Below are 13,632 nucleotides of genomic sequence, written 5' to 3'. Positions count from 1 at the left end.
CTACATTCTTTAAGCATTTGCAAACCGCGAAAGTTTGACAATGAAGGAATAATATGGTCAGAACTTGCCTGGGAGGATGAACCCCCCAAAAATAATAACGTCGTGGCTATGACTGCTGCTCTACAAAAAAAAAAAAAAAAAAAAAAAAAAACATGTGTAGGGTAGCCGGCACAGTGCTGATGCAATGCTTAGTACGTCGTGTGTGGAAACAGCATAATGCGGGCAGTTTAGAACATGGAGTCTGTTGCAAGCACTCTGCTTCAAAACTAGCGCTGCGACTTAATCATAGCTATGTGATTTCTTAACCTCCCTGTGTTGGTTCTCCTATCTGAAAAATAGGATTAATGATACTTATAAATTTTTATGAGAGTCAAATGAGCTAACATATATAAAGAACATACAGCAGTATAAATGAATAAATAAATGAATCCAGTGCTCAGTAAACATTAGCTGCTATTACTTTTTTTATTATTCATAGAAAAGATAGAATTTTAGCTATCGTGTAAAGAACAGATATGTTGTGGGCATGTAGAAAGGTGATTTTCAGGTACCAAGAAATGCATGACAAAAGCATAGCTGTAAGAAAGTGCAGGGTGAGTGTGGTGAACCATGGGCAGTGCAGTTTTCCTACAGAATGATAGGGGCTTATGGGGGGTATTAGAAATTAAGATTTAGGGCCCTCCCTGGTGGCACAATGGGTTAAGACGCAGCACTGCAAGGTAGCTGCAGCCGCTTCAGTGTGATTTCAATCTCCGGCCCCTGAGGTGATCGACACAGCACGGCAGTGTACTTCGTTGATCTGCCTGCTCTGTCTCTGGTGAAGCCTCTCACAGCCCCTGTACCTATGGCCTGTACCTCAGTTCTGTATGCATAAATAAATAAATTTTTTTAGAAAAGAAATTAAGATTTAAAAAGTAGGCTGGCATCAGATCATGAAGATTTGAAGTCAGGTTGTGAATTTTAAGCACTATCTAAAGAAAATGGAGGGACACTGAAGGATTTTGAGTAAGGCAGTGACTTGATCAAAACCATCCCTAAGGAAAACAAGTCTAATGGTAGTGTGTGTGCGATGAATTAGAGAAGAGACTTGAGGCATGGAAATGAACTAGTCAGCTTTGGTGTGTAATACATGATGGAGGTCTTAAAGGCTTCAGTAGGAGAGGAGGAGAAAAAGGAACAGGAGAGGGAGAGGTCCACTACTAGTGACTCACAAAAGGAACAGAGAAATGGAGGGATTAGAGAGTCAGAGTTTTGTACATGACAGAATGACAATGACACTGAGAGTGCCATTAGTAAAGGGGTGTTATTAGCAAAGACAGGAACTGATGGGGGTGGGTCAGATGGCAGGGCCAGCATGGTCAAAATGGAGCTATAAACCACAGTTGGCTTCTTTGTAGGTGTTGACTAGGTGATCCTACAAAGTATACAGAAGTTCACCCCAGAATAGCACAAAGAATCGAAAAGGAAGAACAAGATCGGACGACTCACACTTCTAGAATCACTCCAAGACGACTATGATTGAGACTGTGTGGTCCTGCCTTGAGGATAGTTATAAACAGCAATGGAATGGTGTTTACAGTCAGAAATATTTATAATTGATTGATTTTACACAAAGGATTCTAAGACAATTAAATGGGGGAAAGAATAGTCTTTTCAATAAATAGTACTGGGACAATCAAACATGCATGCTTCACACCATATACAAAAAATTTCGTCTAAATGGTGTAAATATAAGAGTCAAAACTATAAAACACTTAAATGAAAACATAGATGTAAACGAAGGTAGTGCTCTCTTATTTATGACACCAAAAGCAAAAGTAACAAAGGAAAAATATAGGTAAATTGGATTTTGTCAAAATTAGAGATGTTAATGCTTCCAAGGACACTTACCAAGAAAGCAAAAACACAGCCCATAGAAAAAATGAAAAATTTTCAAGTCATGTATCTGATAAGGGACTTGTGTGCACAATATATAAACACTTAAAGCTCAATACTTAAAAGCAAATGACCTGGTTTAAAAATGGACAAATGATTTGCCTAGCTATTGCTCTAAAAAATATATACAAATGTCTGATAAGCATGTGAAAAGCTACTCAACACTATTAGTCATCAGTGAAATGCAAATTAAAACCATACTGAGATGCCACTTTATAGCCACTGGGGTGACTATATAATTTAGAAAATGAGAAGTATTGGCAAAGATGTGGAGGAGTTGGAACCCTCAAACACTGCCGGTAGGAATGTAGAATGGTGGGATGAAAAACAGTCTGGCAGTTCCTCAAAAGCTTGAACATAGAGTTCCATATGACCCAGTAATTCTACTCCTAAGTATACCCCCCAAGAGAAATGAAAACATGTATACACAAAACGTGTCTAGAAGTGTCCACAGCAGTATTTGTTAAATTTGTCCCTCAACTGTTGTACAAAATGCAGTATGTACAAACAGTGAGATATCATTTGGCCAGAAAGAAGGATGAAATACTGATACATGGATGAAAGTTGAAATCTGTCACCAGAGAACACATTTATATGAAAGGTCAAAATTATACAGACCCATAGTGGGAGAAAATAGATTAACAGCTGCCAAGGGCTAGGGGTTAAAGAGTGGTGAAAATGGGTAGTAACTGTTAAAGAGTGGAGGGTTTCCTTTGGGATGATAAAAATAGCCTAAAATTCATGGTAATGGTGATTATACAATTCTGTGAAAATGCTGCTGAATTGTACACTTTCAGGAGAGGAGTTTATGATAGATGAATATCAATGAATTTTTGTGAAAGGATTAAAAATATTTTTAATGGAGTGGTAGCTGCAGATTTTTGAGTAGCATCAACTGGTTTTTGCTTCTGGGCCATTTAAAAAGGTAACATGGTAGGACTTTTGGATATTCTAGCCCAGAGGTCTCTCTACTTTCAACAGAGCAGCAAAATCAGAAAGAGGGTTGCCAGAAGCCTGTCTAGAATGCCAATGAAGTGGACACATTGGGAAGAAGAAGGTGGGCAGATCCTATTCTAAAGGAATGGAATCAGTAGGAAGGTAGCAGCTACAGATTAAGAAACAGTTCACTGGCCCTTAGAGCTACAGGAAGGAAGGTCTAGTGCTTAGATACAGAAATTGACCTTGAGAAAGAAGAATATGAAGGAAGAAATTTTCAGGCAAAGAAAAGGTGTAGTTGGACGGTTGGATCAAGAAAATGTGACATAGCTGTCCAATGGAACACTATTCAGTCAAGAAGAAAGACAGTGTTGCCATTTATAGCAAAAAGGAAGAAGCTGGGGGAATTATGTACAGTTAAGCAAGTTAGAATGACATTGACAAATAATGGACATTTACATAGAAAATGATTCAGCAAAACAAGATACATTTTCCCAAAATGCTGGTGGCTGGACATGAATCAGTTCAAGTGACACCTGGTAGATGTCAGATGAGAACTTTCTGGCTTACTGGTGGAAATATGAGAGAGTTCTCATTTCCTCTTCTAATAAGTCCGCTGGTCCTCAAGGATATTAGAACCCCACTCTTACAACTTCGTTTAACAACCTCCAAATATAGTCATGCTGTGTGGTAGGGCTTCAACATAGGAATTGGGGTGCTCCACTTAAGTTCACAGACAATATCAGTCATGCTCCCACATTCACCCTCATAGTTTTCCTGAGAACTGCTTCCCAGGCTGCTCTGCCATCCCCATGGGGCTGTTTGGGAGATCCAGGATAGAGTGGTGAATGAGAGAGGGGCAGGGGAGGAGAGGGTATAGAGGAGCCAGCAAAGGGTGCTTCCCCTCAGTCAGTGGGTAGAGCTCCTCCATGGTGACAGCTTCCCACTTTTCCTCTGGTGGTCATCTATTGTTCCTAAGACTTATTTTTCAGCACCATCAATACTATCTCATACATCTCTTTGGTTTCTATTTGGCCATCAAATTAGATGAAAACTTCCAGTCCTGAATTTAAGAGGGCCTACCATGTAGCCCTCTGTAAATTGCACTCAATTCCAGTTGCTTTATCATTTACACTGTGTACAAAATATCCTCCCTTTTCCAAGCTTCTTATTACCCTTTCTCTACCCCTCCAAGCCCTCTCCAGCAGAATTCCTTATAGACTTACTTCTCCTACTTTGTTATCATTAAAATGACCCATTGAAAAAACCAACCTTCTTTTATCCTTTCCTTTCTCCAGCACCAAACACTCTTGAATGTTACAGATGTATGCTTTCTTGTGTATTGATATATTTTGCCCTGTCAATTCTACCATAGGAACATCTACCCAGTCTTATCTTTCCTTCCTGACCCTTGCTGGTCTAGATGTTTGCAAAAGCCTCCTGCTAACTTCCAGTGCATCCTATGTGATAGCCAGATATCTTCAAAATGTAAACATAAACTTGACTGCCCCCAACATGCATGTACACACAACACACAGACAGTGTTTGAGAGACTCCATACCCTATAAATAAAAGTGCAAACTCATTAACCTGCCCAGTCCATCTAGCCCTTTGTGCCCTTATCCATATTTATTTTACTTCACTACCCTTACCCCACCTCTCCCTGTTTCAAGCCATGACACTCCGTGTGTGAGGTTTCTCCTCTGAACCTGGTCTCCTACCAATAATGCCTGCAGCTATGCCCCAACTTTACCCCACATGCCTGTAAATTTCTACTAACCCTTTAAAAAAATTTTATTTCAAAATAATCAGATTCACAGGAGGTTGCAAAGAAATGTAAAATTTTGCGCACTGTTCTCCAGCCGCCTCCAGTCTTACATGATATTACAACATCAAAATCAAGAAGTTGACATTCCTATAATCCATAGAACTTACTCGATTTTACCAGTTATATATGCGCGCGTGTGTGTAGCTCTACGGGATATTACCAGAAGTATAGCTTTGTATAACCACAACCACTACCACAATCAAGATATTATAGAACTGCATCATCACCACAAGGCTTTCTCATGCTATGCTTTATAGCCACACCCACCCCTAACTCCTGGCAACCATGAGCCCTTCTCCATCTCTATAATTGTTATTTCATAGAGGTATATAGTGATATCATGCGTGTCAACTTTGGGCTTGGGCTTATTCATCCAGCAAAATTACCTTGAGATCCAGCCAACTCTTTTGCCAGTATCAGTTTCTTGTTTCTTTTTATCAATGAGGAATATTCCAACGGTATGGATGTGCCACTGTTTATTTAACCATTCACTTGCTGAAGTACCTCTGAATTGTTTCCAGTTTTGGCTACTACAAATAAAGATGCTTGCTATAAATAAATATTCATGTGCAAGCTTCTACTTGAAAGTAAATTTTCATTTCTCTGAATGCCCAAGTGTACAATTGCTGGATAGTATGGTAAATCTATTTTTAGTATGGACAGAAGCTGCTAGACTATTTCCCATGGTGGCTATACCATTTCACATTCCTACCCACAACATATGTGTGACTTGTTTCTCCACATCCTCACCAACAGTTGATTTTATCATTTTTTTTTATTTTAGCCATTTTGTTAGCTCATTGTTGTTCTTCTCACCTTTTAAGACCAAGTCAAGAATTCAGAATTTATTAGCTAAGGGTTATAGGCAACTGGGCAGGCCCGGCATGGTGGGTTGCACCAGGTATGTCTGCCCAGAGGTACATTGGGAATCCTAAGTACATGGCCAAAAGGACACCAACAAAACTCAGGGTATCAGCAAGTGAGGTCAAGACAGGACATTGGTAACAGCATGACTTATACACTGAGAAGCTAGAAGAGATTAAAAGAATTATAGATACAAAAATGATGAGCTGTTCAAGAGACAAAAGGTTACCACTTACGCCAGCAAGTCATCCAAATTACTTTCCTATTCAATTCAACATGGGAAGTGACAGCCCAAAAGAGTCAAAGGCTGGGCCTTCCCTGGTGGCGCAGCAGGTTAAAGCACAGCACTAAGAAACTAAAGCCACTTCCGCATGAGTTCGAACCCCGCCTGCCCCGGAGGTGACCACATGGCGCGGCAGACCTCTCCTGACCCGCCCGCTGCTCCCCTCAGCAGTGTACTTCGTCGATCTGCCTGTTCTGCTCCCCGCTCTGTCTCTGGTGAATCCTCTCACCCTACACATCTCTGGCCTGTACCCCAGTTCTGTATGAATAAATAAATATTTTTTTTTAAAGCCAAAGGCTGAAGACAAGGAGTCCATAACTTCACACTCTGATGCAGAAATCTCTGCCCCACCGCCAACAGGAAAGGGAGCCTGGGGCTGGGGTGGGGGGGTGGGGAATCCAGTCACTAGACTCCAGACCCTCCTTAGCAGTGTTGGAGACCTGAGCCTACAAAAACGCTAGTGAAGAAGGCAGAGGCCAACCCCAAAGACAAGCATTGCCCTGACAGCCCCTTCCTGCTAGATATTAGAGATTTTAAGTTAGAGATTCTTATGAGCATTGTCGCTTTTATAGAGCTTAAGGCTATCCAAATGCAACTCTGTCTAGAACGATGAACCCTTATTCAAAGATAGCCTTTTGTTTTTTTCCACACCCACCCTTTTTTATTAACTGATCTGGCAGGTTGCTCCAGGCCCTTCACGCTTCTCAGACACCATCCTCCGGGTGTAGTAAGGTGTCATCATTCCGTGAAAGCCCAGAGCTTCCTCTCTGCTGCCCCAAGTTTCAGAGGTCCACGTTGAATCACCAACCAAAAGGGTGGGGGAGGGGAAGAAAACAGGCAGGTGGGAAAGGCAATACTTCAAGTAAGGGGTGCTGAATCCTATGGAAAGTTACCAGGGACTGAATGGAGCAGGACGTCTGTGTGCTGAGCAGCTCCTGTATATATGGCAGATTTGAGGAGGCACCTCATGTGGGGGTTCATGAAGGTGATAGCAACAGCGTGGAGAGGCCCCAACCCTCTGGCCGGATATAGAACTCAAAGATCCGGGCTACAGGTGAGCGGCGCACTGGGCTCCACATGATGAACTTCCGGTCAATCTTGAGGGAAAATGGATCATCACGTGGGTAGAGCAGAGCTTGTCCTTCAGGTAGCAAAGATAGGGTGCTCATTCTCACCATTCACCTCACACTTTTAGAAAAGAATAAAGGGGGCTGGAATCCACCCCGGGGCGGACATACTTCAGAAATTTCATCACCTCGTTCTGACCGTCCACCTCGTGTCCAAACTGGTTGCAAGAGGAGCCACACTGCAGCTCGCTGAGCTGGATGTAGCCGGTGGCCATGGCCGTGCCTCTGAGGGAGGCCGCATTCTCTGTCAGCACTGCCCTGCCTTGGAAAGCATTGCCATTGCCATTTACGTTCTCCTCCTGCCGGCTAAGAGTACCGGGGTGGTAGAAGAACTTGGCAATGGGAGCCATGGTGAAAGAGCAGTGAGCCTCAAACGATAATCTTGAATATAAAAATGCCCACGGCCAGATCATTCTGGGTGAGGACGACAAGAGGTTGACTATATATATGTGAGCCGAGATATGGAAACAGCTTCATCCTCTGCAGAGGTCTAAAAGTCTTAGCTTAGAAATTTCCAAAAGGATCGTTTGTCTACGGGTTCCCTGTCAGCATCTTGCCAGTGGGCCCTTCTTTCTTTCAGTTCTGCCCAGAAACAATCCAGCTCCAAAGTGCTATCCACACCAAGAATAAAGGGAGATTCACCCCGGAAGACTTAAAGGGAAAAAAAAAAGAATATTTTTCGGGAGAGGAGCAAGGTCCTATAGACAGTCCTAGCCCACTGAGGCAAGCTAATGAGTCTGAAAGACTCCAAGGATCCGGGCGCCCACAGCTCAGAGCCTGCCTGCCTGCCTGCTGGGGGCAGACCTAGCCCCCACCCCCACTTCCCACTCTCTGGCTGCAGCCACCTGCAAGGCAAACCAAGGAAATAAGACTGTCTTAGTCCAATGCATATTTTCTCACCTATTGAAAACCAAAATCTTTATTGATGTAGACATTTGGTTTCAAATGCTGTCACTGGTAAATCGCTTTTCTTCATTTGTGCACTTGAAAGTAGTGATGAGCTGTAAAACAGGTGGCTTCTCTTTTCATCATTTACCTAGATTTTGCCACATGCTGAAAGTTTCACAACCCATACCTGAAATGGAACAAAAGTCAAATCTGACACAAAACTTCCAGGACAAAGAAGCATTTGTGTCTGTCTGATACAATCTAAGAGAAAAAAAAAAAGTTAGCCTAACAACCTCTGGGAAAGTTGATTACTCCCTCCTCTGCCATCTCTGATATAATTTATCATTGTATTTTAAGCATTTATTGACATAGTATGAGTCTTCCCCTTGTTCTGAGCTATGTGGAGCTGTGCCATATTCATCTTTGTTCCAGCAGCATCTGGTGTGTTCTACACTGGCCACACAGCGGGCAACCAGTAAATGTATGCAAAGTGAGGGAAAGAAAAATTAGAGAAAGTCCTGCTTGCCCCCCCACCCCCCATTCAGCTATAAGCCCTTTTGGAACAAAGATCATGTCTTCCTCTGTGTCTCCCAGTGGCAGCAAATAGGGTGCTCTGTACGTGTAGATGCTCAATAAATATCGGCTAACGATTCAGGTGACTTATCTTCCCTCTGCACCCAGGAGATAAGCACATGAAAGAGAAAACAGGCCTGAGTATTTCTGTATAAATGATCATATGTCATAAATTTTATAATATTCTTAGAATCTCCACAATCACTCAATATTTGTCTGTTAGATGAGCAATGAAAACAAAACCGTCTTTTGAGTCAAAAAAAGCCTCTGCAGCTGAGCACTTTTCAATAGTTTCAATACCCCGGTTACATATGAGTGTGTGAGGACTGCATTTTCTATCCATCCCTGAATTCTTTTTGAAGTTTCAGAGGGATCTGGGAATTTTCTGTTTTCGCTACATTGGTATAATTTGACATGTTGATTATGAAGGGGTCATTAACCCCAACATTTTTTTATCACTTTTTGACTCTGCATTTTCTCAACTCTGAAGTACGTTAATTTGTGCTTGTTTATACATCTCTGTACGAGTTACTCAGACACTTGAGGGCTGGTATATGTTTTGTCTGGGAACAAGATTGTAAGCCCCTTGAGAGCAGGAACCTTATAACTCCTAGGAATGCATTCTGTATATTGTCAGTGTTCAATGAATGATAATGCTGAAAGTCTTAACTAAGGTCCTCTGTCACACTGACAACTTCCTTTTAGCTTGTGAGGCTTCCAACTGTAGTAAAAAGCTGCCAATTTGATTTGATATCATTGAGCGATTCTACCCAAAGTTACACTCCTAGAATTATTCACTACAATTTGTTCTTTACAATAATTTCACATTTATAATTTTGGATTGATTGTTAAGTTCCCATAACTCCCTGGTTACATATGAATTGGGGAAACCTGCATTTAAGAACCCAGAAGTCCTTTAGCATAATAGCTGATAACATCTATGCAAGCATGTAATTCTCTGCTTGAGAATTCTCTCTTCTCCGCAAGATGTAATACCAGCCCCCACTGATAAATAGATGATAAACTCCAAGTATGTTCACAATGTTAAATACAAAATAATCCTTAGTAGCTATTCATTATATGTGTCTTATATCCCTAGATCACAAACTGGAGTAAATGGATACACTATGCTCTAGGACTATTGAGGGTAAATTAAGATGAGTGAACAAGGGAAATCGAAGTCCTAAAACAGGGCATTTTTGATCCTTGGTAGGGGTGGAGATGGGGGGGGTGGTTTTTGCAAATCAGGTTTATTGAGAAATGATTTATAAACAAACAGATTTACCCTTTATTAGAAAGTCTGATGAGTCTGACAGGTTGGGTTTTTGTTTTTGCTCTTTTGCCTTCATGGTTTGCTGTTTTAACTATACCTCTAATTGGCCTTACCACCACCAGCTTAGACCAACTGACCTATCTTTTTCTTTCATTTTGTATGCTTTCTCTTTTTTTCAGTGTACTGAAGGAGGTATACATAGCCTTTAATCCCAAAGCAGTGGTCTTACAGCTCGGAGCTGATACAATAGCTGGGGATCCCATGTGCTCCTTTAACATGACTCCAGTGGGAATTGGCAAGTGTCTCAAGTACATCCTTCAGTGGCAATTGGCAACGCTCGTTTTGGGAGGAGGTGAGTATAAAGGAAGGTCACTAGGAAAATTTTTTGACCTTCCTGCATGCTTTGTCTATTGACACTGAGGACAATTTGACTTTCTTAGATTAGATCATACCAGCATAGGTCTGGGTCCATGAAGCTGTTGTACGGAACTACTCTGACTCTTCAGCTTGGCATGTAAATTGACTCCTTGCCACTCTGAGTGTTTCAAAGTTTCAATTTCTGAAGCAAAGTTCCTTGTTAAAGGAGACATCCGATCTCATTAAGAATAAAGACTGTCTCATTAAGAATAAAGACTGTTAACCCCAGGAGATTTTGATCCATCTTCTCTCGAAGTAGTTTATGACTCTCAATCTATAATCATCTTTTAGAAGCATAGTACTAAAATCTTAATTATGCACATATATAAGTAGCACACACATGAATTAGTTAAATATTGAGGCCGATTTCAAGAGTGACTTCTCCTTCCATAAAAGCATGGATTTGTTACCAGGAAGTAAAATTGAGAGATTTGAAGTGCTTCTCAGGTAGCCTTGCTTTCAGTCTATTCTGCTATTTTGTATTACTTCACCAACAGCAAGTTCAGCAGAAGCATTTAACATTTGTGAAAAAGGTCTTTTACAACCTCGACTACTTTTAAAGATACTTTGCCTAGAATCACCTATCTACCTGGCACAATCTTTTTTTCGTTGGATGAATGGATTGTATATTAAAGTGATCTAGTCAAGCAAATTGAACTTAATTTTTCTATACTAGTGAATAACTAATAGTTTATTGTTTTGTCAACCTGCTGTGAAAGGCAAAGTAAAAGAGACATTGGCGATGTCTTGTGAAGATGAGTGCATGTTCAGCACAAATACACAAGGCTGGGCCTTAGCTTCAAACACTGTAGGGACCAAAATTAAAGGTGGTTACTAGAGACAACATCTTATGAAAAGCTGGCAAGAAACTGCAACTCGGGGAAAAGGTAAAATTGATGACATGTTACATTCCTTGACTAAGGAAGGTAATTATGATATAGGTAAGACCAGGAGGAAGAAAATAAAGACCTTTCCACAACATACATCTGTTTGAATTTGACTTTTGTTTAAGGCTATTGTTTTTACTTAGCAGTCTGAAAACCTCATTGCTTTTGTCAGTCCAAAGTTTTGGCTTCTGAATACCTTAGAGTAACTCTTCTTACGCAGTATGTACATTCCTGAAAAGGCCTATGCGTAAGCAGAATTGCTGCAGATCCAATCATACCGTATGTGCACCAGAGAGTAGTTACACTTAAACAGAACCTATAGTGGTTCTTTTTGTAATGATTACACCCAATAAGCCAAATTCAGACTTTCCACATCAGCAGTGTTTAAAGTAATACCTGTACTCGTTCACTTAGATTGCTAACCCCCAATACTACATAGCCAATGAGTAGAGATGCCAAATCCCCAAGTTTCAGTAGAGTCCACTGAGGCCTAAAAGATGCATTAGAGAAACCTTAGCATCCCTGACCTTTCAAGGAGTTGAAAGCCTTAAGAAAAGTGTGACTGCATGTCCCAACTATACATGTTATCTCAGTGTAATTAATAGTGTCCCCTCTTACTTACAAGTATACCATTTTGGACAATAAATTACATGGTCACCTACTAGGAATAAGCTAGAATCCATTTTCTTCAGGCTGCACTGAGGTTAAGAAATCATTCCATTTTATCCTTGCACTCTTGGAATTTAGCTAAAGGCCAATGTTCTAGTGCTTGCATGGCAGAACACATCTATTCAGCACAAAAATATGCTGATTATTAGCCAGTATAATGTGGCTGCTGGGTGACTGTGACAGGACCCAATGAAATGGGTCAGAGCGTCAATCAACGGTTGCTTCCTCATCTCATTCTCTTTGATCTCTGCCAGTAGGCCTGTGTTTTTGTGGACAGAAGGAATGCTGATATTAAAAGAAGGAAATCTGTTTTTGTCAGCATTTTCCTTTTCTCTTTCCTGGATGTTTCTAGGGCTTTATCTGCCAATAGCTTTAGCATACAAATCACATCCAGCAGTCAATTTGTTGAATTGTTGCAAAATTCATCACAGAGTCCTTGACAGTGGGTATGTCACCTCAAGTTCTGGGAATCTCAGACTGGCCTATGACTCTCGATGGAATCGAGGAGCTTGGGAGTGCTCAGGTGCATTTGTTTAGAAGTGAGGGCCTCTTTAATCTTCGTAGGTCTTGGACTTCCCAGTTCTACACAGCTTTGTTGACTGACTAAGGTCTGCCTATGAGATGGTTTGAAAGTATTGGGAAAGGACGTCTGGGTAAAATTCTGCAAGTTGAAGTGTCTTTTTAGCTGTTTTACTAAAACATTTTTTTTTCCTTTTTTCTTACTCGCCCCTCCCCTCTCCTGCTGGTTTGTGACTATTCTCTCCTAACTTCACAATTCTTGATGGAGACAGGAGGCTATAACCTTGCCAATACAGCTCGATGCTGGACATACTTGACCGGGGTCATCCTAGGGAAAACACTATCCTCTGAGATCCCAGATCATGAGGTAAGTAAGGCTTTGACAAGTCCTCTCTTCTTAAGGGGAAGAGCTGAGTCATTCCACCTAATCAAAATCATGTCCTCACCACTCAATACCGTTTTGTTGAGAGACACTCCAATAACAATAACACACTGTCTTGGCAGAATAGTGGACTCTTGTTCCAAAATATCCAAGACCTTCTGCCTTTTTTTACAAGTGATCTCAAAGGCCAACCAACTTTAATTTCTCAATTAATTACAGAGACTGTGGGAAGGGGTCACCTGTTCACACAAAGAACTCTTTCGAATATGTGTGTATTTTCATCCCCTAGCCTCAATAATGAAGAGGCAATTTTTTAAATATATAAGCTGGTTTCTCATCTCTCTTTAAGAGGCCCCAGCGGCAGTCTCTCACACCTGTGTTCTTCAGTGGAAGTCCTGGTCTCTTAGTTTTCTTTGACCAATGTAAAATCTGAGAAACACATAACCACCACAAAGACAGGCCTGGTGTTTATCCAGCGATTAGTAGCACACAGAGGTTGGGGTAGGACCATCCAAAGTGTGAAACAATCTTTTGAGCCCTTGATATTCCCTTTAGCTGTATGAGATGGGCTCTTTGTTTTCTAAAGCAAAGATATCTGTTCTAGCTTTCCCAAAACACACCACAGAAAGCTCTCTGGGCCCACTGAGTGTGTACCTTATTAGAAGGTGGACCCTTTCTTTTCTCACCTACCCCAACACCTGGCAGGAAGCATGTTCTCAAAGATCAGGATGTGAAGCTCTAGGTCTCAGACTGGCTCCTAATCGCAAATGGTAACATACAGCCCCACCTTCTCAAGCCATTTCCCAAGCAGTAGAGTTGGTACTTTGGTAAAAATGCTTTGATTCCTGCCAGATGCAGAAGCTGTCCGCTTGGGAAGACTATGCTTTTTAAAGTTACTATTATTTTTTTTAAAAAATTAGAAACAACTTAAACTAATTTCCTTCCAATTTTCTTCCAACCACAGATGAGGTATAATATGTAATTCAGAAAAACCATTCATTGTGCCTAAAATACAAATAAGAGGAACGCTATAATTTGAGACAATTTGCTG

The 13,632-nt window shown here is 41.1% G+C and overlaps 1 protein-coding gene across 5 annotated transcripts in view; it reads left to right on the top strand.

Moving 5' to 3' along the window:
* The window catches only part of HDAC8 (histone deacetylase 8), a 252,873-nt gene that overhangs the window by 108,482 nt on the left and 130,759 nt on the right, over positions 1 to 13,632 (top strand). For all 5 annotated transcript variants that reach the window (XM_012727153.1, XM_012727154.1, XM_004685580.1 and 2 more), the window contains 2 exons: positions 9,887 to 10,059; positions 12,472 to 12,566. In XM_012727153.1, the coding sequence (XP_012582607.1) occupies positions 9,887 to 10,059; positions 12,472 to 12,566 (268 nt within the window). The remainder of the gene's footprint in view (positions 1 to 9,886; positions 10,060 to 12,471; positions 12,567 to 13,632) is intronic.

This window comes from Condylura cristata, unplaced genomic scaffold (assembly GCF_000260355.1).
Source record: "Condylura cristata isolate star-nosed mole 26May11 unplaced genomic scaffold, ConCri1.0 scaffold00019, whole genome shotgun sequence".
Classification (NCBI taxonomy): Eukaryota; Metazoa; Chordata; class Mammalia; order Eulipotyphla; family Talpidae; genus Condylura; species Condylura cristata.
Note: the sequence above shows the minus strand (reverse complement) of the source record. Positions and strands in the feature narration are given on the sequence as shown.